General features: G+C 46.3%; 1 protein-coding gene across 6 annotated transcripts in view; it reads right to left on the bottom strand.

The window, feature by feature from the left end:
• Positions 1 to 22,733, bottom strand: part of poe (E3 ubiquitin-protein ligase-like protein poe) — a 549,262-nt gene that overhangs the window by 48,980 nt on the left and 477,549 nt on the right. For all 6 annotated transcript variants that reach the window (XM_065455076.2, XM_065455078.2, XM_065455079.2 and 3 more), the window contains 3 exons: positions 19,206 to 19,499; positions 12,667 to 12,890; positions 10,635 to 10,784 (listed from right to left, as the gene is read on the bottom strand). In XM_065455076.2, the coding sequence (XP_065311148.1) occupies positions 10,635 to 10,784; positions 12,667 to 12,890; positions 19,206 to 19,499 (668 nt within the window). The remainder of the gene's footprint in view (positions 1 to 10,634; positions 10,785 to 12,666; positions 12,891 to 19,205; positions 19,500 to 22,733) is intronic.

Genomic DNA, 22,733 nt, shown 5'->3' with positions numbered 1-22,733 from the left:
CTTGCAGCAAGAGAACTTAGTTTATGAATTTAGTTAAAAGGGTCCACAACCAACACTCAGGCTTGATAAAAAAACACTTTCAGCCGATAGCATACACTGCTGCGAACATCTGAGCAAAATTTTGCAGTTGTGTGCAGTGGGTGGTGTTCACAAGTATAGCACAAAGTTACCTTCTCTGCACACCTCATTTTCAAGCAGAGGCCTGCTCCTCACCCATCACTTCACCCACAGCCTTGCATATGTCGTCATATCCAAGATCCCCATAGACGGCCGCTATCAGCCAATAGCTGGTATCAACCAAAAAGGGCGTTTGGATCAGTGTGATTTTTCTTACTGTTACTGCATATATTAATTGTCGCAGTAACTAAACATGGCTGAAGTATGCGAGAATCTGCGTTACAAATTTCAATAAGAATTATGCACTTCCAAAAGAAGCTGACTGTCATCTACTCACACTTGGCCATGCCTGCCTGTGTAGGAATGAAACTTCGGCCAAACAGCTTACCGGTGTCGTAACCGCTGGGTCTTGCTAATTTCGATTACTTAGTTTTAACACTCAGCTTGCATTCAAACCATGCCAAATTTAAGACCAAACCACATGTACACGATGCCTGCTATGCCTCGCAAAGAATGGCAGTTAGCATTGTCAAGTACGTTCTTTATTTTTGGAAATACTCGGCGCACGCACACACACGCAGTCTGCGTTTCGTCCCGCCGCACCGCACGCGGCTTGCTCCACTGATTACTTCACTCGCTCAGTTCGTTGTCGCAGGCTCCCCGCATGCCGACCGCACACACACGCCTTCCATGTTCTCCCTCCCCGCCACACCATTGCCTTCCGTCCTGTGCCTGCTACTCTACACAGTTGCCTACCGTCTCATGCCGACGACTCTACGCCACCTGGCGTCAGCCTGGTACCCTCACAGCATCTATAAGGGATGCGCATCAGTGTGCACTCACTCAAGGCCAATGTTGCTCCCGGTCATTCCTGGTTAGGCAGCTTGGCAGACATCTCTTTGTACTGAAGTATTGATACTGCTTCAAAATGCACGATTTAGATTTGTATACTATCTGTGAAGCAAAAAGACGATCCATCCGCACCACATAGCTTGACCAGACTGGAGCACAAGTTTTTGTTTTACACAAGTTGTTTTACACCATGGGAGCACAAGAGCGCACATTCCAGCCCTGCTGTGCTCATAGCAAGTGCACTCGTTTAGCTGCGTCTGCTGTCTAGCATAGACACCGCGGCTGCCACGGGGTGCTGCCACGAGCCCTCTCACCATTGAGTTATGTTAAGAACCACATGCACTGTGGGTGACTTGGCTCAGAGGTGTGGCGATGTGAGCCGGCACGAGCATCCACATCTGGTCGAAGCTTGTCACCTCAGGAATCCCTTCAATGTGAGTCCGGAGTCCATCATCATTCACTGAGCTGATGTGGATGCTGCCAATATATTTGCACGACTGAAGGCGACGTTTTGTTCAAGCCTTGGAAACTGTGTGATTTCTATAGAGGTAAGTGCGAAAGGAAGAGTGCTACTCATGCCACTTGGTGCAAGAAAAAACAGCCGTCTGATGCTATCTAGTACAGTGAAATCTCCATATAATAAACTTCAGGGGACCGCGGCAAATTGCTTGTTATTCTGAAAAGTCACTATTGGCCTCGAGCTCCACCACTGCAAAAACTGGCGCCACCGTCGGCGTGACGTCCTATTAGGGATCACGTGGACATAGCGGCCGCGTCGGCTGCTTCGGGAGCGCCGAAGCGAGCTCAAAACGAGAGCTTAAATTTCCTCGTACGCTGCGGTCCTAATTTAGTGGTGAGATTTTCCCGCTTAAAGTGTCTCATTAACAACGCTTGAAAGCACTACAGTAGGTAGTGGCTGCCTTTGAAGGCGCGCAACATGGTAGACTGCTGCTCGGTGCCGCAGTGCCGGACGTACGCAACAGAGCCCGGTGTCAGCCTTATTCACATGTAGCCGCAGGACAAGAAGCTGCGTGAAGCTTGGCTCGCAAAACATAAAACTGACAAACAGTCGTCGGCTACAACTCGGGTATGCAGCAAGCACAGACGCAAGGAAGATTTCTGCTATGACGCCGGGTCTGCGATGTTCGGAAAACGCGCACTGAGACGCTCGCTCGAGTCAACTGCCCGACTAATGTCATGACGGTTTGGTCTATGAACTTGTCGATACTATAGATACTGGCAAGTTCACTGGAGTGGAAAGGGAGCGGTAAGAAGCACATCAAAAAAAGCATGACATATGGTCATGTTTGTGTTACAAACTAATGCACTGGATTACAAAAAAGCAGCAGCGCGAAATCGCACGCTGAGAACACCGATAAACATACAGTGCGATGCAACTCGAGAAATAATATTGAAACGTCCAAGAATTTAGAAGAACAAAGAAAAGATTGAATCGTCGCGGCGGCACATCACAGTTCCCGAAGGCGTCGAAGTCTCTACAATGAAATTATTTTTGAACAGCTCTGATAGCGCCCACGCAACAATGGTTGCTTGTATACTGTCAAATGCTCATATTCTGCAGCCTAAAGCTCATGACACGGTGCGATAACGCGCACGCGGCGAAATTGAAATTGCGCGGACAAGCATGCAGACACGCAGTCGGTCGCTGCGAATCTGTGCGACCGCTGCATTGAGGCTTCATTCTATTACGCTCCATTTAGTTATACAAACACTATAAGAACGTATTTCACATAGTTTGCTCTCAGCGTTTACCTACCTATCACACAAAAGCCGGTTCGGGAGACTCCATCGCGGTGATCGCGCGCAGTGGCGTTCACTGTACGCAATCGTTAAAGGGACACTAAAGGTTACCAGAAAGTCAAGTTGAAGTGATAAAGCAATGCTCTAGAATGTCTAAGGTGTCAATATAATCGTGAATAGAGCTTTAGTAACCGAGAAATTGAGGTAAATGCATGACACGATTTGAGACCCCCCAGCGACATTCCGGTACTAAATCGATGACGAAAGCACTCCTCATCATAATCTGTCACTAGTACTCAACTACTCGTATTAAAAAGATAATTTCATTAGATTATAAGACGGAAGGAAACGCTACTTGTCTACTTCTATTCGATTCTAAAAAAAGAGATTTTGACGTTACCCTTGAATAGTATGGGTGATCGAAAGGTTTCGTTTTCGCTCGACTCTGCGCGCACGACTTTGCGCTGCGCTTTAGAGTTTCAGTTGTTTCTTAATCGCGTTGTGCTGCGGTGGTCCTGCTGGCTCGCGAAACTTGCATTTGGAACAAGCAGCGAGAATGCCATGTCCATGTGATGTCGTGGGATGCGCGAACGGGCCGCGGAACTTGGCCAAAGGCAGTTGCAGCAGCAAATCCAACATTACTTATCACTGTGTGCCAACGAGTGAACCTCTCCGTTCGGAGTGGTTAAGTGCCGTACCTCTGCCACAGCGCGCTGGCAAAGAGCAGAAAAATCACGTAGTGTGCTCGCTGCACTTTCGTCCAGAGGATTATGAGTTCAACGCCGACTTACTGAAGTCGCGTGAAGTGCCTTTCAAAGCAGGCCGTCGTTGTAGTAGTACGCAACGACGCTGGCAGCGCGAGCCCTCAACAGCAGGTCACGTTCATCAGTGCTTAAATCGCTGAACTCGAGCCCAGCATCGCGAGCTAATGTGTCGTTGTCAGGGTCATCCATTGCAGCGAGTGTCGAAGTTGGCGTCATAAAATAAAGAACCAACTTATCGTCGTGCGCTTTCCCTTCCACTACCCACCACAGTTCCGCTTTCGCACTGCTGTCGGCTCTGTCTTGGCTCTGTTTGTGGCCGCGCGTTTGCGTTTTGTGCAGAAAAGCCATAGTGCCGTCTGGGGGAGCCGTTTTACTCACCGACGGCGTAACGTCACTATGAGACCATGACGTCAATACTCCTCGATCGGAGGGCGGGTGATTTGAACTGCGCTAGAGGTACGCGGACGCTTCAGAACGCATTTTCTCTTAAAATAAGTTTCTTCTTCGCACGAAACAAGCGTTTCGAGGCTTCTGGGGTGGTATTTCAACAGTCCACGTTGACTTAATATTAACCTTTAGTGTCCCTTTAAACGATTCTGTGCTTTCAGTTTGCCCAAGATTATTATTTAGACAATAAAAGCTTCTCTCGTTTTGAAAGTACGGACAGAACTGTCCGGGAGAGCTTGTGCGTGGTGTTTTCAGTGAGCGCTCACAGCAAAACCTATGAGGAGCACGCCACGTGATCCCTCATACTACGCCAGCGAGGCGCTTCCAATAGATGGCGACTCCGTAACTCCTCGCCGCCAATAGTGAAAGACCCCAAAATTAACCATTCTGCCCATCTACCTATCAGTTTATCAGTTATGACCGTATGAGTTATCCACAAAAATGTCGCCATTGGCTTTCAGTATATGCTGTTGCTATAGTTTCACCAGCACGCACCACTGAAGCACCGTATAGTACGAGTCGCGCATGCAAGAGAGAGCTGATGCTGAGTAAACTACCAACAAAAAGGAAGCTCCATGTCGTCTCCATTTTTGTTTGTTTTTTACATTCCTTGCCAGGAACACTGCAAGTGTCTCACTCGAGGTGGACACCTGATCCATTCCAAAGCGCAAGTGCATGTAAACGGCACTGTCTGGAAAGTGTGGCATCGCTGCGAGCATGGAGCTTGCATTTCCTGCATGCGTAGCTGGCAGAAAAAAGGCCTAGAGAAACACGGCTCGGAAAAGATCAGCAACGCAAGAAAGTCAGAACACTAGTACAACAGGAAGTAGAGCAGGGACACCCTGCCGATCCACCTGTCAGCCAGGACGAATAGCAAAACCAACCACAGGAACGAAAACCCACTCATAATCTGGCAATGGAATTGCCGCAGCTACAAATGCAAGCAAGGATAACTGAGACAGTACATAAGTAACTCCAAAACGACACCAGGCGTAATCGCACTACAGAAAACAGGCACACACCCAACTCAAACTGGCTACAACACACATACCACCACGCCTGAAAGCCGCATGGCCACACTTACAGCTAAAACGCACACAACCACACAACACACAATAAACGGCAGTGACGTCAATCATAACGTAATTGAGATCCTGCCGCTCCAACGAGGCCAAAAGAGCCTTTTCATACTGAATAAATACAGCCCACCCAAGCAGAAGCAGGCCAAGTTCAACTACTTGATCACTAAAGCGATTGGCATAGCCAAAAATAATAGTCTGCTGATTGTAGGCGACTTCAACCCTGCTCACCAAGCATGGGGCTACACGACAGCCACATCAAAAGGCACTGCACTCCAGTGCAGGATACAGCAGCACCGTCTCACCATCCTCACAGACCCCGCATACCCCACACGTCTAGGAAACAGCGTCTCCCAAGATACATGCCTTGACCTCACCCTCACTAAAGGGATACAGCAAGCTGCCTGGCACAACACCGAGGAAACTCTGGGCAGTGACCACTGCATACTTGCCACCACATTGAACGTTACACATGCACGCCACCCGATAAAAAAAACAACCCTCACAGATTGGACAGCTTTTGGCAAAGAGCGAGCGGATGACTCCTCAACGGGTATTACGGATCTCGAGCAGTGGGTACGAGAGCTCCATCAAGACATAGCCAGACATTCAAAACAGATCACACTCACCACAGACATACCGGCCGTAGACCCACACCTTCTTCACCTCTGGGAAGCACGTCGAGGCCTTGTTAGGAGATGGAAGTGCCAAAAACATAATCGTAAATTGAAACTACGTATAGTGAAACTCACGGCAACCGCGGAATTTTATGCTGGGGAACTCACCCATCACAACTGGCAACAACTATGCAACAAGTTGCAGGCTAATCTTAGCACGGTCAAAACATGGTCGCTGCTACGCCATCTTCTTGACCCCACACAAAGCAAGGCAATTAGCCAGCAAACAATCCAACGTATCCTCCACAACCATCCGGGTTCTGATGACAAAATCCTGGAGGAGTTGCGGGCGCGGTACATAGGTGATTTCGAACCCGTACAAGGACAACCTCCAACCTACAGCGGGAGCGACAGTTACGACCTCGACAACCCGATCAATATCACTGAGGTGCAACAAGCACTCCCTGCACTCACACGAAACACCACCCCAGGCTAGGACAAAATAAATAACAAGCTCCTGCGCAATCTGGATGATGGCACCATTCAATCTCTTACTGACCTCTTTAATCATCACTGGGAAGCGGTACACTACAAGCAGACTGGAAGCACGCGGACATCATACACATTCCGAAGCCAGGCAAACTCTCCAGCTTAGAAAATATGAGACCAATCTCACTGACTTCATGCCTAGGCAAGCTTATGGAACATGTCATTCTGAACCGGCTTCAACCTTACCTAGAATCCAGCGACCTCTTTCCTGAAACAATGCTCGGATTCCGGCCCCACCTTTCTACCCACGACATCCTTCTTCAGCTGAAGGAACAAGTCCTTGAACACATCTCATCGCACAACACAGGAGCGATTTTAGCACTCAATCTCAAAGGCGCTTTCGACAATGTGGCTCACCATACCAAACTGACAAACCTAATCCTCACGATCTGTGGTCGTAATAATTAGAATTATATACGCGCCTTTCTAAGCAACTGCATGGCCACAATAGGCATTGGCTCACTCAGAACCCCGAGGTTACCTACCCGCAACACAGGAACCCCACAAGGTGCTGTTCTATCACCCACCCTTTTCAATATTGCTATGATGAAATTACCTGACAAACTCAACGCAATACCAGGAATCAGGCATGCAATATACGCCGATGACATCACTATCTGGACTACCACTGGTTCCGAAGGAGAGAAACAAGACGCCCTTCAACAAGCGACCGACGACGTCCAGCAATATGCAAAAACAAGTGGTCTACGATGCTCCCCCGAGAAGTCAGAACTATTAGTCGTTCGACAGAAATCCCGAAGAAAACTCAATGAACTACCAAACATCACACTCACCCTTGACGGCAAAGAAATACCCACAGTAAACCGCGTCCGCATTCTCAGACTCCACATACAACAGGACGGCAGAGGCGCATACACTATCCAACGTCTCAAGCAGACCACCTTCCAGATCATGTGACTGGTCAGCTGTATCACCACCAAACAATACGGACTGAAAGAAGACGACATAATACAGCTCGTCCAGGCCCTGATAATCAGCCGCATTGCCTACGCTGCCCCGTACTTGCCCCTCACTCCCAAGGAGATCAATCAATTAGACGTGCTTCTTCGGAAAGCCTACAAGCAAGCGCTCGGCCTACCCCCTAGAACAGCGACACTCAAGCTTGAAGCCCTAGGAGTCCATAATACTATAAGAGAAATTATAGACGCCCACCTCACAAGCCAATGAGAACGACTAGCCCTCACACCAACAGGAAGGACAGTCCTAGCGCGCCTAGGCTACCCCACACACAGCAAAGGCCACGAACAAGCAATCCATCTGGCCCCCAACTTACGGGAGCACATCAAGGTAGCCCCTATCCCCAGAAGCAGGCACCCGGAACATCATGCCGATTGTCGCCAAGCTCGCGCAAAAACTCTACAGACAAGATATGGCCGTCCCCCCACCACACCATACACAGAGGCGGCGCAGTACCCCCAAAAAGCAGCCATGACGGCCAGCGTTGTCGACTATAACCTACAAGAGGTGGTCTCGATGACGGTCCGCACTGCCAGCGCCCTCGTAGCGGAGGAGACAGCCATCGCCTTGGCCATCACCTCTAGTCTGACCAACGAGTACATCACAATTATTACCGACTCCGAGGCAGCTTGCCGTAGCTACGCGAGAGGTCGAATATCTTCAATCGCCCACCGACTCCTCAAACAAGCCTCCGAATTCCCGGACGTTGAACTAGTGTGGACTCCAGGACACGAGTCCCTCCGTGGAAATCAGCGTGCGCACGCTGTAGCCCGAGCTCATGCCTCCCGGGCTCCACAAGAGAGGAATACGGACGCATCCATGGAGCCCGTACCTTTACAATACAACGCTATACTACAACACCACAGATTGAACAGACGACTATACCCACCTCCACACAAGACCCTCTCACGTGAAGACGCCGCAACATGGAGACAACTACAAACCAATACATACCCACATTTAGGCAGACTACACGCAATTCACCCTACACTATATTCATACCAATGTTTCCTTTGTAATGATTACACCTCCCTATATCACACCACATGGGCGTGGCCCAACGTGAAGGCGGCCCCGCAAATACCCAACCCCACACCTGAGCAGTGGGAGGCCGTGCTGACTAGTTCGGACCCTTGTAACTAGCAGCAACTGGTGCGGCGGGCCCGGGAGACAGCAAGAGCCGCAGGAGCCCTGGACTGAGGGCGCCTCCCGCACAAGCAGAAAGGCACCTGCTTGTCCTTTTTTTTTTCTAAATAAATGTTTCTCCTCCACCTCCTCCTAGAGAAGGACGGGACATGTGTCCGTTGCTAGGCGACACTTCTGTGGGCAGAGCATGTGTGCATGCAAGACCTGTTGTGTCGTCGTGAAAAATTTGAGATTCACTGGTGCTCCCTCATTTTGTGAGAGGGCGATCAGAGTGCTGGGCGAATAGGGAAGCCATAAAGATTGAATTCACAGAGCCCAACAAGGGTACGTGACAGGATTTGTGTATAAACAAGGTGGATTTGTATATGAACAAAACACAACCACTTATAACCAAATATGTTATAACCAAGGTTAGCTATCTCACACGAGGTTCCCCCCAGCTGCCTGGAAGATCAGAAATTGAGAAGTGAGAAAAATACAGGAAAGATTGAAAGGGAGAGAAAAAGACTAATGTTAGAGAGTAGGACAGGATAAGGCAACTACCAATTTCCCCTGGGTGGGTCAGTCCGGGGGTGCCGTCTACGTGACGCCGAGGCCAAAGAGGTGTGTCGCCTCCACTGACGCGCAATAAAGGTCAAACTCCTGGTATCGGCTCAACCCCCAGCATCCCCTTTTCCCTGGACATAGCTAAGTCATGCACAGTTAAGCGAGAGAGGGTGCCACCTCCATGTGTTTGGGCCCAAGGTGTCGCGATACACCAAACACTTGCTGATGCAGACACCCCTGTGGGCGTGGGCAGAAATGATGTTGATAGAATGCTAGATGCTCCCTCCTTTTGTAAGAGGGTGATCAGAGTGTTGGGCAAATAGGGAAGTAATAAAGATTGAATTGATTTTGGCAGCAGTGCTAGCTGCCTACCACGGAGCCCAACAAGGGGACGTGACAGGATTTGTGTATAAACAAGGTGGATTTGAACGAAAAAACCAGTCAAAAACACAAAGGACAAGAGGAGAGGTTCACACCACACTCCTCTTGTCCTTTGTGTTTTTGACTGGTTTTTTCGTTCAAGTATGTACCAACTGGCCCATATTTCAACCCTTCTGCAAGGTGGATTTGTTGCCTAAGAAATTAAGAAAAAGTGGCCCGGAGACTAGGAGGCAAGATAAGCACATGCTTTAAATTTCCGACCAACATACCGTATTTACTCGCATAATGATCGCACTCGCGTAATGATCGCACCCCTGAATTGTGTCGTCAAAATTCGACTTTTTTTATTTCCCGTGTAATGATCGCACCCCGAACTTGCCGCAGCGATATGTCGTGTGCCAAGTCTAGCTAATAATGATCGCGCTTACAATCTGTCGAATGCTACGCCAACGACTCGTCTGCACGCACCCAACATTCTTAAGCAGATGCCTCATTTCATTACTTTCATCACTTTCCGATCTTCCATGACAAAAAGAAGTACAACCAAACTTGCCTTTATTATGGGTAGGCTTTATAATGGTTGTGGTCAACAAAAGCAAAAGAGGCGCCTTTCGATTCTTTTCATCTGCACTCGTGAGCACGCAACAAGTCGCGCGCGGCAATGATAGTAGCCTCGTTTACACGGATACGTTAAATGTGTACCCTATTCATACACCGACGCTTGTAACACAGCTAAGATATTCGCCCACCTTTAGCGGAAACGTGCCGTGTTAGGATAGTAGTGAAGACAGATGCCGCAGTTTCCGCAGCACACCGGCCATGCGTTTCTGTCACTGTCAGCTAAGTGTGAGCCCGTCTGTTTCTGTCCCCTCAAAGTGGACATGGCTACGTTATTGCCGCAGACTTGTTGATATTAACGATATTATTCATCACTGATACGGAAGAAACTGTTTCAATGCACGTAATGTACTCACGAGAAGAAAAAAAAAAATCGCGTTCGGCGCATTCGGCTTGCTCCGCCGGCCGCCATTTTTGTTTTGGTGTCCCGCACCCGCATCCCGCAGCAAACGCGGGACGAAAAAAAATTTTTTTTTAGCGGGAAATTTAACCCGCGTAATGATCGCACCCCTGAATTTGCGTCAATTTTTCTGGCGAAAAAAGTGCGATCATTATGCGAGTAAATACGGTATATGACATCTGCTAACCTTAGCCCAGGCCTAAGATAAGTACGGGGTGCTGCCACTGCTGCTGTAATTTGGGTTCAACCAGACTGCAGCTTACAAGAACAAAGTTGCTTTCTTTTAATAACATTACTTTGTAACCCCACCAGTGAGTCTACTTTACAATACAGAGGGGAACTTTTCAGCATGTCATGAGTAGGATGTCCTTGTACATACCGATGAATGATAGGGATGCATTCTGTACTGACTAGGACCTGTGTTTTCTCATGTCCACTGCTAAGGCCTGTCAAGATGCGGAGGACATACTTCAGTGCTGGCTTGGATGTAAACTCCTTCCAATTTTCTGAGGCTGACAGCAGAGAACTCCTACAAGTGCACAACAAAACACACAATACATTGACATGGTGATGGGTATATCAGCTTGAAGTTCAAACAAACACAAGGCACTTCAATGTTATGCAGTGACAAGCACTAACAGCATAAATTCAAATGCAAACAAGTAGAACACAAAACCAGCCTATTGTTGCAATTCCAAGTTACCCTGCATATGCAACTGTGGCTTAATTTAGGCCCCAAAACATTCGTCTGGGACTATGCCATGCTTAGAAGCTGGTTACGGAGTGATTGCAGGTTGTACTTCTATGTAATTACATGTAACAGGTGTTCTGATGCAGTTTTTCTTGTTTATGCTTCAGTTTATGCTGACGTTACTATATCAGCTTTTGAACTAGGTGGAAGTTTTGTAAACTCAGCAGAATATGCTCCCCTGCTGTGGCTGATTGCACACAGACAACTGTCAATATTTGTGAAGACTGCTGGATTAACCCTTTGAGAGTCATTGCCATACACATACGGCGATGACGAAACGTATGAAAAAAATTTGCTTTTTCAGAATAAAGCACTGCCTAGCATTGCTCCGGAGGTGCTGCAACCACCTGCTACTTCTAAAAAAATTTCTTACTGTTCTGCCAACCCTTCCAGAACTTATTTTTTTGCTTTGCTCTACAGACATTAGCCACCACCGTAGTGGTTTAGGATTAAGTTGACTTTCGTTAATTTTACCCTAATACGACTGACAAAACTGACTGAATTATCCAACGGGTCGAATTAAACAAAATGCATAGAAAATGTGAAAACACATCGCCGATTCATTCGGCAGTATTTCCCAGAGTCTAACACGCCCCCGAATTAATCACGGGCTCATTTTCTAAGTGTACAAAGTCGTAAACTAACCTAGAAATTGCATTTAAGCTCTTAAACAAAGTACAGATTTAATGCGCTTCTGATTTTTTATCAAGATCTGTGTTGCAATGGCGGGCAGTTTTGTAAAGTCATCTTTGGCGCACGGTTTTTGAAATCGGCATGCCCGCAGTACAGATGTGTTATGCAGTCAAGCATATAAATGCCGTGAAGGCAGTTTTTAGTTTTGTATCCAATTTCCTGTGCAGGCATGCTTCGGCCCAATTTACTTGAAATAATGAAGACATGCATTAGAATCTGGTAAATACTGTAATCAGACGTTGCGAGTGACGGTTATTGTTTGAAAATCTTCCTAGGGCAGGCCTAAAATAGGTATTTTCTACGGAAGATTTTTTGACGTGCGTTCAATGCATTCATGTCCCCTAAGTTTCACCCATGCAGACAATGCCACTGAAGGGGTCACTATTGAAGTCACCATTAGGGTCAGAGATGTGTGTGCTGACTGGCCAAGTTCGAATTATCTGGCAAAGGCCAATTTTATGATGAAGATAACAAAAGTTTGGGCCGACAGAAATGCATGGATGCCAGCCGGGACCTTTGGCCAGGATCAAATTGAATAAAAAATCACAATTACTGGAGTCAAATGAATGAAAGTCTACTGTATTTCCACTTCACCTAGTTCACTGCTGCATGGTCACATTTGCACTTGTGAACTTAACATTTGGCATTGTCGCACCAGTAATTTCGAGTTACGAGCGTCTAAAAACTTATTTCTATCTTCTCTCTTATCTCTGAAAAATTTACTGCAACATGCTTGGCTGCATGGCTCTCCTGTTGTAAAGCGATTACTTTGTTGACAGGTGCTCAATCACGAACTAGCGATTGAGCGCAGAGCCTGGAGTAGTTTTAATTTTGCCAATGATTTGAGAGCCCAGGTAGAGGGAAAAAAGAAAACTGGTCAGAGGGGGGAATCTGAAACATTATTTAAAACTAATTACTGTGTCAAGAGCGAGATGGCAAAGAAAAAAAAAAAAGGATCGGTGCTTACTTGGCAGGTGGTGCATACACGAGCAGGTACTGAATGGCACCCTCTACGATGCCACGGGCAACAAGGAGGTCTTTGAGTCGATTGCCATTGTCGTTGCGTTCAATGCCAGCACTCAGGTTGCAGAAACACTCTAGCTGAACATCGTCCTCTGGTGTGTGCTCCACATCAAAGCGAATGAAATTGAGCTGCCGCTTGAAGTGGTTGATGAGGACATCCATCTTGGCCTGAAAAGATCATTTTGCAAAGTCATTCAAAGCAGCTGCTTATTATTTTTCAAAAAAAGGAAGGGGAGGAAGGGATGGAGGAAAGAGCCATCGAAACCATGGAATTTTGGCTAGGAATAGAACAAGAACATCTCAAAAAAAACATAAGAAATATGAACAAGCTCCTTTCTGATCTGCATGTTCTGATTTAGCCAACGTAAGCTACAATTAGTGGTTAATAGTAGGAAAATGCTATTATGTCGACAGAATGTCACCCTCGAGCAAAGAGGAGAGGATGAGATCAGATATAGGAAAGCTGCCAGAAGGGATGTGAATGAAGCATAGTAGCAGGCTGTTATGATTAATTAACCAGGGGCTGTATTTGGTAATTAATCTTTTACATACAAGACAAAAACTTCCAAGAAATGAATATTTTCTATCTAAATGTGCGAAACATACTGAGAATAAGTGGAATCAACGATAAAAAATATTTTGCGTAAACTTTTTTTCACCAATAGGAGGAAACAACAGGCTGAAAACTGGAAGTGGGCTTAACCCCAGGCCACCAATGGTTTCATTTGTAATTTTTACAGACAGCGCTCTTCATGCGTGAATTATGGGTGTACATTTCATCTGTTTCAGGGTGTCTACCAAGTTGACATTTCCAAATTCCCTGAGTTTTCCAGGTTTTCCCTGAGTGCTTTTGCAAAATTCCCTGAGTGATGTAGAACTATGTTTTATGTCAAGTCGCGCTGAAACCATATCGCCCTATGCTGTCACTCTCTAGTAAGCATATGAAAAAATTTTTAAAGAAAACCGACTTAATCCAATTTGAATACTAAGGAGTAGTGTTTATGTTATTCAAAAAAAGAACATAAGGGAGGGGTTATTAAAATGCACAGCAAATAAAATGTCTTCGAAAAATTTTTCAAATCGAGTTGGACATTCTCTAGTATAAATAAAAAGGAGATGCATACAGAAGCAAATATTTTCGAATATGAGGTATTTCTATCAACTGATAGCATGCTCAGTGTCAAGCAACTGTCCTGACATACTCTCAGCTCGCGCAAGATGCCTCAGTGTTGTGTTTCACTGCTTTAAAGAGTTTATTTTGGTTTGGACGAGGGACACCTGCATCTCAGCATCAGCCAACAATTTGTTTTTTGAGCGCAGGCTCCTTCAAAGAAGTGGTCGCATACTTAATTCCCCGTTCATTCCTCGGTGCGTCGATCCTTTCTGTTCTCGTCCTCCTTTCGCCGCGCGTTCGCCCCACGGACCATTTGAAGAATACTCTTGGTCAATTTACAGTCAACGTCCAATTTTTCGGACCCCCTAGGGGCCGCGAAAACTTCCGAAAAATCAGGCAGTCCGAAAAAATAAATGCATGTCTTTTACTGCCCTTAAGGGCTAAAATCGACACATGTACGTCTGAAAAAGCTCTGAATGCCTGTCAGTGCACTTATTAGGCATATCGGTGCTCCTACTGTGACAAGTGAGGTCGAGTGCACACGTGTAAAATTAAGGAATACATACAGTGTCCCGCGACAATTGCCCCTTCCTACGCTTGTTACGCTTCACCGCGTCACATGACTGTAATGAGGCGAAGCAGACTTTCGGGAAAGAGCATTATGCAATGCGCTGTGCTTTCCGAGCTTCGAAGACAAAATTATTGCTGTCAGCGAAGAAATGAAGAAACACGGCACTGAACGACAAGAAGCTTAACAGCGAACGTCGAAGCAGCTAGGCCTAGCGTTGCCGCAGTGGTGGCTACGGCTGCCAGCGGATCCGCGTGCGAGAGCACCGGACGGCGAGGTAATCAAAATAGCAACGGTGGTGGTTTTCATTAATGCCGTCTCGGACCTGCGATCACGCAAAACGTTTATAAAATCGGACGGCGAAGAGTTCTTGCGTTTGAAATTTCAGACGTAATGATAAATTACTCTTTGGGGTATGTGGTGGTGCCGCGAAGCCGTCCGAGTTATCGGGAATCCGGAAAGTCGGTCGTTGACTGTACACTGGCAACTCCTCCAACCGACGACGATTCGTAACGAGTCCTGTCTGTTTCTCGAGCCAGCATTACCGCGACTTTTGACCCTCTAAAAAATTACAGCTAATTTTCCCTGATAGACGCACAAATTCCCTGAGTTTTCCCTGAGTTTTTCCAGACTACTCAAAATCCCTGAGAATTCCCGGTTTTCCCGGTTTTCCCGGTTGGTAGACACCCTGTGTTTTACACCTCTTGGATGACACCACTGCAGCCGAATATTGATCTGTCTGTCTCCTCTGACCACACTTTAAAAAGAAAGTGAGTCACGTGCCGAACTTCTTTCTCATTTTCTGTTCTTGGTCCAAACTAACAATTGACATTTGCTGCCGGTCATTCAATGTTGGCCAAAGACATTTACAGGGTGTCTACCAAGTTGGCATATCCAAATTTCCTGAATTTCCCAGGTTTTCCCCGAGTGCCTTTGCAAAATTCGCGAGTGACATGGAACTTTGTTTTATGTCAAGACGGTCTGACACAATGTCGTCTGATGCTGTTCCTTTCTAGTAAGCAAGTTAAATAAAGAACGGCTTAATCTAGTTTGAATAGTAAGGAGTAGTGTTTATTTTATTCAAAAAGAAAACAGAAGGGGGTTAGTGAAATGCACAGTGAATAAAATATTTTCAATAAAATGGTAAAACCCATTCCAAATCAAGTCAAACATCGTCAAATACAAATAAAAAGGAAATGGATGCAGAAGCAAATATTTTTGAATATTACCTATTTCTATCAACAGATAGCAAGCTCTTTAGTATATGGCCCGAACTTTGTCACAAGTGAGATTTTCTCTTGGCACTGGTAAGTCAACCTCGACTGTCCTGACATACTCTCAGCCCACGCACAATGCATCAGTGTTGCCTTTCACGGTTTTAAAAAGTTTATTTTGGTTTGGATGAGGGACACCTGCATCTCAGAGTGAGCCAACACTTTGCTTTTAGAGCTCAAGCTCCTTCAAAGAAGCAGCAGCACACTTCCTTTCCTGTTGATTCCTCCATGCATCGGTTCTTTCTGTACTCGTCCTCTTTCCACCTAACGTTCATGCTACGGACCATTTGAAGCATTCTCTTGGTCAGTTGTACAGTCAACGTTCGATTTTTCGGACTCCATAGGGGGCCGCGAAAACGTCCGAAAAAATAAATGTATGTATTTTACTGCCCTTAAGGGCTCAAATCGCCACAGGTGCATTCGAAATAGCTCTAAAGGCCTGCCAGTACACTTATTAGGTATATCGGTGCTTGTACTGTGACAGGAGATGGCAGGTGCACGCGTGTATACGTAAGGAATACATACCGTGTCCCGTGACAATTGCCCCTTCCCACGCTGGTTATGTTTCACCGCGTAACTTCGCTGTATCGAGGCGAAGCTGACTTTCGGAAACCGGCATTATTCATCGTGTTGTTTCCCGAGCTTCGAAGCCAATCGCGTGGATCACAAAGGTGGAGTCGGTACCATTGCTGACAGCGGCGAATTCTTTCAATGAAAAACTCGGCACCAGACGGCAAGAAGCTTAATAGCAAACGTCGATGCAGCCAGCGGATCTGTGTTCGTGAACGCCGGTTCGAGGTGGTGAGATAATCAAAATGGCGGCGGTGGTGGCTTTGATTAAGGCCGTTTCGAACCTGCAGTCACGGCAAAAAGCCCGGAAAATTGGACGGCGAAGGGTTCTTGCGTCCGAAATTTCAGATGTTCTTATACATGACCCTATGGGGTACATGGTGGTGCCGCGAAGCCATCCGAATTATCGGGCATGTCTAAAAAATCGGGCATCGTCTGTACACTGCAAACTCCTCCAGCCGACAACATGGCATCAAAGTCGATTCATTACAATTCCTCTCTGTTGCTCGAGTGAGCATTAGTATGAGTTTCGTTCCCTTTCAGTAAAATAACAGGTAATTTTCCGTGATAGAAGCATAAACTCCCCGAGTTTTCCCTGAGTATTTCCAGACTATTCAGAATTCCTGAGAATTCCCGGTTGGTAGACACTCTGCATTTAACCAGGAACTTTGTACTCAATACCCAAACTCAACAAGAAAACATTTTCTGGTATGTTGCCTGTAGGGAAAACTCACTCATAAAGGGTTAAGGATTATTTTCTTTAGATTCATTTCTCATCCTCTATCTCGCCTGTTGGCCGATCCCAGTGACAAGGAGGGGGGGGGGTGCTTTGTGCAAGACCAATGATGAAGGTAGTAAGAACAGGAAATGCAAAGTGTAAAATATGGCACCAGAAAGGAGTGTGGAAGACTTTAGGACCTCTGGCACCACAATGTCCCTGGCTAATCGATGCTTCCAGATACTAACTCATTAGCTAATTTCCCAAAATTAACAATGGCTAAGCACTGATATATGCCAAATTTCAATGCACTTTTTGGATTAAGCAGCTTGAGAACTATAGGTCAGCCCTCAGCTCTCTGTTGAATAAAAACCAGTTCAGGCAAAATGCAAATGATTTTTCATGTTCCCAGAACAATGCTGTTTGCTAAACAAATACATAAAAATTAAACATCAATGGAAATTTCAGGAACATGAGTAAAGAAAGCTATTAATGTAAGTTTGTCCGCAACTGCTCACCAATTTTAACATTGCAAATTTATTGGGACTGGGTCTGTTTACTTGAATGCATTTATACTGTGAACTTTTTACATTTCAGTGAAGTGTAGAAAAAGAGTGGCGTCAGAAATAGCATCAGGTCTTCAATAGACACCTGTTAGCAGCACCAGGCATGTTGCTCAGTGGCTATATACCCCGCCAGCCTACACAGCCACGTACATGGCACGACCACTGATCAAAATTTTGATCACACTACAAATCAGGCAGCTGATAGAGTTGCTGTTTCGAGGCAGAAGCGCTGCTGTGGCACAAGCGCTTCTTCTGTGATTGCAGAGACATGCTCATAAGCTACTATGATGCGCAGCAGCATGCCTGGCACCAATTGCATCCAGCCATGTGGTTTGTAGCACAGAGGTTCATACTAGTTTCCTTAAGGAAAATCTGAGTTGCAGTTTTCCAACCACCAGGGGCAGGATTGGTGCATACTATGTGGGGATGCGCGACTCTCACGCATCCCCTGATATGTTGTTTTCTCGCATAGCTCCCATCTCCTGTAATCTGACTTCGCCGTGTGGCTTTACTTCGGTGGTCGGTATGCTTGCAGGATAGTACTACAGATGGCGTGAGTGTTGCTCTGCTAACGCCATCTAACGGTGGGGTTACTTGGGCACAAAAGGGAGTAGCCTCTCCCTCTTTGGCTTGGGGTCGGTGGTGTGTGCGGACATCAGCACACTTTGCGGGACTGTCTAGAGAAAGGCTTTAAAGCGAGGTACCGAGATAGACGAACATGATCGTTCGACTGCACCACTGTTCGTGTGAATGTACATGTGAATGATTAGGTGTCGGTGTCCAGCATGGGGGCAAACATATAGTTGCGGGGATGCTAGACTCTCACGCGTCTCGATATTTTCCCCGCAAGGCTCTTGCATCTGCTGTAATCCAGCTTCTCTGTGTAGCTGAGCGCTGGCGGTGGTCAGTGTTGTTGCACTGCTAATGCCAACTAACAGAGGGGTTACTGGGGCACGAAAAGAGTAGGCTCTTCCTCTCTTGCTTGGGGTCAGTGAGCTGCATGGACGTTTTGCATGCTTGTCCACTGTTTGCGGGACCGTCCTGCTAAAGCTTGGGAGCAGGGGGAGGGTATTCTGTAAGAGTCCACCGAGTGGATTGTCCCCTTCGGCTGCTGCTGATTGGATGCAGCTGTACGAGCAAGGAGGAGACTAGCGGCCCTAGCCAATCAGCAGCGGCCGAAATGGACGGTCCACTAGGTGGACTCTTACAGAATACCTCCACTGGACACTGGAATGGATGAATTCTATCGTTTGAATGCGACATCGTTCGCGTGACTGTACAGACGAACATTATGAGTTGGTGTCCAGCATAGGGGCGAACACATTCGCTCGCTATCTTGTCGTGGTGAGTTGGCCTTCTTTGATTTGACAGTGGCCATCGGCACATTCTATTGGTAGTGATTCGGACAGCTGACATTGGTGTATGAAAGGTGCAAAAAATGCCCTTTTAATTGTCTGCACTACTGCGTCGTAGTTTTTTTGTCCCAAGGGCATGTTTCAGACCCAACAAGAATCCCATTTGAATTTATGAGCTCAGACTCAGAATGTGGCAAAATCGCGAAACAGGCCAGAAGAGGTCAAGTTCACTGACTATATCTTATCCTGGGCCAGCAAAGTGAAAATATAGTAGCATACAAATTGGCTTTCATCTGTGATGGAGATAAGGGGACGCACCTCGTCAGTTAGGGTTAAGAAGGGCACAACACGCATGAGCAGTTGCAGCAGACGGGGACTGGGCCGGCCAGTGCCCACTTGGGCCAGAAGGAATGTGATGTCATCCCGTGTAACGCCTTCAGGAAGCCGAGGAGGCACATGGGCAGCTCCTTCAGCCAGCACAGCCTCCAGTGTTGCCAGCAACTGTTCTGCAAGGGCGGCCTCCTGTGCACCCAGCAGTAGCCGCAGTGCTCCCAGGAGACGTGCAACTGCATGCAACGATGACTCCAGAAGATGCAGACGGTTGCTTCGAACCTGGAAAAAACAGTGAAGCCAAGCCCGTGAATTTTTTGACTGAACAGACTTCTGCAGTGCATGGCATGGCATGATGCTTGTATAAAGTCAATGTCCATAACACCATGGAGTAGGAATGACAGGAGTGCAAAACACAGCTGTGAGCATCAGTTCATAAGGCCATGGAGAGCGGCACTTCTCCTCAATGTCAGTACTTCAAATTATCCAACACAAAGCTTACTACACATGTGTGCACCAGCTGTATACCTTTGTGCACTGCCTGCCCACCACAGCCTTGCAGCTAGTGGCTGTGTCATGTTGAATTTATTTAGCATGGTTTATTTGCACATAGTAGGTTACATTCATAGTCTGTGAATGTCTGTATAGCAACCAAATATGCAGTGACCTGCATTATTATTCTAACAATTCTAAAGATGCTTCACTTTCTACCTCGATGGAACTGCACAGAATGTTTCATTGCCATGGATTATCATCATCACTCTAGTGTGACTAACATTAACCCTTTGAGGGTCAATGATGTAAATATATGGCACCGTGAACGAAGCCGAAAATGGTCGATGCCGTATATTTTAGCAACGTCTGTATGTTTAAAAACCACGCCAATTTCCGAACTTTCTTTTTTCTGTCATGTGCTGCCACTATGTAGGAATACAGGGAATTTTTTTCGCGCACCTCCCTCTCTTGGTTTTCGTTGCATGGTTTGTTTTAGAGCTAGTTTGCTCCTGCGCGTCTATATACTACCACTCGCAGGCGTGCCAAAAGCCAAACTGCTACTTGTGGGCGGCGGTTTGGCTTTTGTTCCGTGGGCGGTTTCGGCTTCTAGCGTTTGCAAAACTGATGGCTATCTCGTTACTAATCGCTCAAAGGGCGACCGCTTGTTTCTCGCTTGTTTAATGCTCAAGGGAGTGCGCATAAAAAAAAAAAAGAGCCTTAATAACAGAGAAATTTAGGTAAATCTAGGACATGATTAGAGATTCCCCTGGGACATTCAAGCACTTGCCCGATGACGAAAGCACTCCTCAGTTAAATTCTGTCACTAATACTCAACCATTCGTTGCAAAAAACATCCTTGTATTGTTTTATAAGACGAAATAAAGTGCCACTTGTACAGTTCTATTTCATTTTTTAGAAAAAATAACTTACTGAAATCACCCTTGGCAACGGCGCGGGTGGTCAAAAGGTTTCATTTTCGCTCGACTCCGCGTCGCCCACACTTTCACGTTTCACTAATTTTGTTATCGCGTAGTGCTGCGCTGGTTTTGCTGGCTCCCAAGACTTGCACAAACTGCAAGTAGCAAAGAATCCAACTTCCATGTGATGTTGCGGGATAGCTGAATGATCTACGCCACTTGACCAAACAACACCTGCAGCAGCGAATTCACTGCTGTGTCTTGGCTCTGTACCGCCATCTGTTGGGCGCTGTTTTACTCACCGACGGCAGCAAAGGGTGGTGATGGTGTATGCAACATCACCACTCCCCCCAGTTGGGTGGCAGGAGATTTGAATTTTGAAAAGGGTATTCGGACTCTTCAGGTGCAATATTCTCGTGAACTAAGTCTTTCCTTGGCCTGAAACAAGCATCATGAGGTTTCTGGAATGGTTTTTAAACTGTCTACGTCGACTTAGTATTTGCCTTTAGTGTTCCTTTAAGTCCTTATTTGCACTTTCATCCTTGTAATTATGACGGAAGACAGTTCTTGTTTGTTTACTTGATAAAATATTTTGCAGTAAATATGGAATACATTGCCACTAGCACAGCCTCATCGTACATCATGCTGGCTGCATAACCAACAGAGTGCTGTGCGTTTTTTTTTCTGAATCGAAGCATTCAATATGTCTGTGCTGCCACATGCAATCAGTTACTGGAATAATCTCTGCAACAGTATTACTAACATCTGCGATCATGTTGCATTCAGACAGAAATGCAATCCAGTAAACCCTCATTAACTCGAATTCTGATATCTTGAAATATTGGTTAAGTTGACAATTTTTTCTGGCCATGGTTTCATCCCATGTACCTCTTATCTTGAAGAGCTTTTGCACCGGACTCTGGATATCTCAAGATATCGACTTTGAAAGTACAGTGGAAAAAGAAACGGGGCACGGTTGGCAACGTCGCTTGCACTTACTTTTTACCCCTTGGCGGCTCACTGAGCCAGACGCCACTGTGCTGTGCCCCCCAGTTATCTCTCGCCCTTCTTTTTATCTATCACCGTTCACATGCATTTGCTCGGCCGCATCAATGCCACGTCACTCATGGACATGTGCTAAAAGTGTGACGATAGCACTCTTGCAAAGTTTTAGTTTTCGAAGTTAAATTGTCCGGAATTAATTATGATACAGAAAGTAGCAGCATTGTTAGATTTTTGAATGCCTGAAAACTGTTATGCTCAGATGGCTGGCTTTGAATACTCAATTAGGATCAATCATCTTGACTCTGTTGCAAGCATGCTGCCTTGGCCCAAAGCCAATAGTGTCATTGACTGTAGACGCTCATGTGTCCGGTGCCGACTGCACGCGAATGTGACCTGAAATATTGCTAGTCGTATTTTGGAAAGATGTGGTCTATACGCAGCCAGGGGGCTTCCGTTCTTGTGATTTCACTTGTCTCGAAATTTTTTCAAGTTTTTCTAGCTTCAAGTTAAAGAGGTGTATTTCGCTAGAATAGCAGCTTGGGCTTGTTGGTTTTCCATCCTGCTAGTAACAGCGCAAAATGTAGACAAGAGACGAGACAAGAAGACACCACAAGCGCTGACTTTCAAATGTTGTTGAAAGTCAGCGCTTGTGGTGTCTTCTTGTCTCATCTCTTGTCTACATTTTGAGCTGTTACTAGCAGGAAGTTAAAGAGGGTTTATTATAAAGTCAAAGCTTGTTCTAACAAAGTTGCATCGGCCATGAAAATACCTTCGTTACATCTAGTAATCATTATAAACATACATGCAGATAAAAAATGCTATCAGGTCTATGCCTAAAAAAGGCAAGTGGGGTGCCTTCGAAGGGCCAGCAAAGGGTCTCCTGCATATTTTGATGGCCCATTGGCACCTTGCCGTACCGTTACGAGGCACGAGAAGAACAATAAATTACATACACGCACTCTGCACTGCTGCGAAGACGCAACCATGCAATGGGTGTTATTGCGTGGGATTGCTAAGTTGGCTTGCCGACTGCTATCCAACCAAGCCAAGCCACCGTGGCCAGGCTTTTCCAACACGATCTACCCAGGCATCTGATCTC

The sequence above is a fragment of the Dermacentor albipictus genome, chromosome 1, assembly GCF_038994185.2.
Source record: "Dermacentor albipictus isolate Rhodes 1998 colony chromosome 1, USDA_Dalb.pri_finalv2, whole genome shotgun sequence".
Classification (NCBI taxonomy): Eukaryota; Metazoa; Arthropoda; class Arachnida; order Ixodida; family Ixodidae; genus Dermacentor; species Dermacentor albipictus.
The sequence above is the reverse complement of the archived record's forward strand: the minus strand, read 5'-3'. Positions and strand labels throughout refer to the sequence as shown.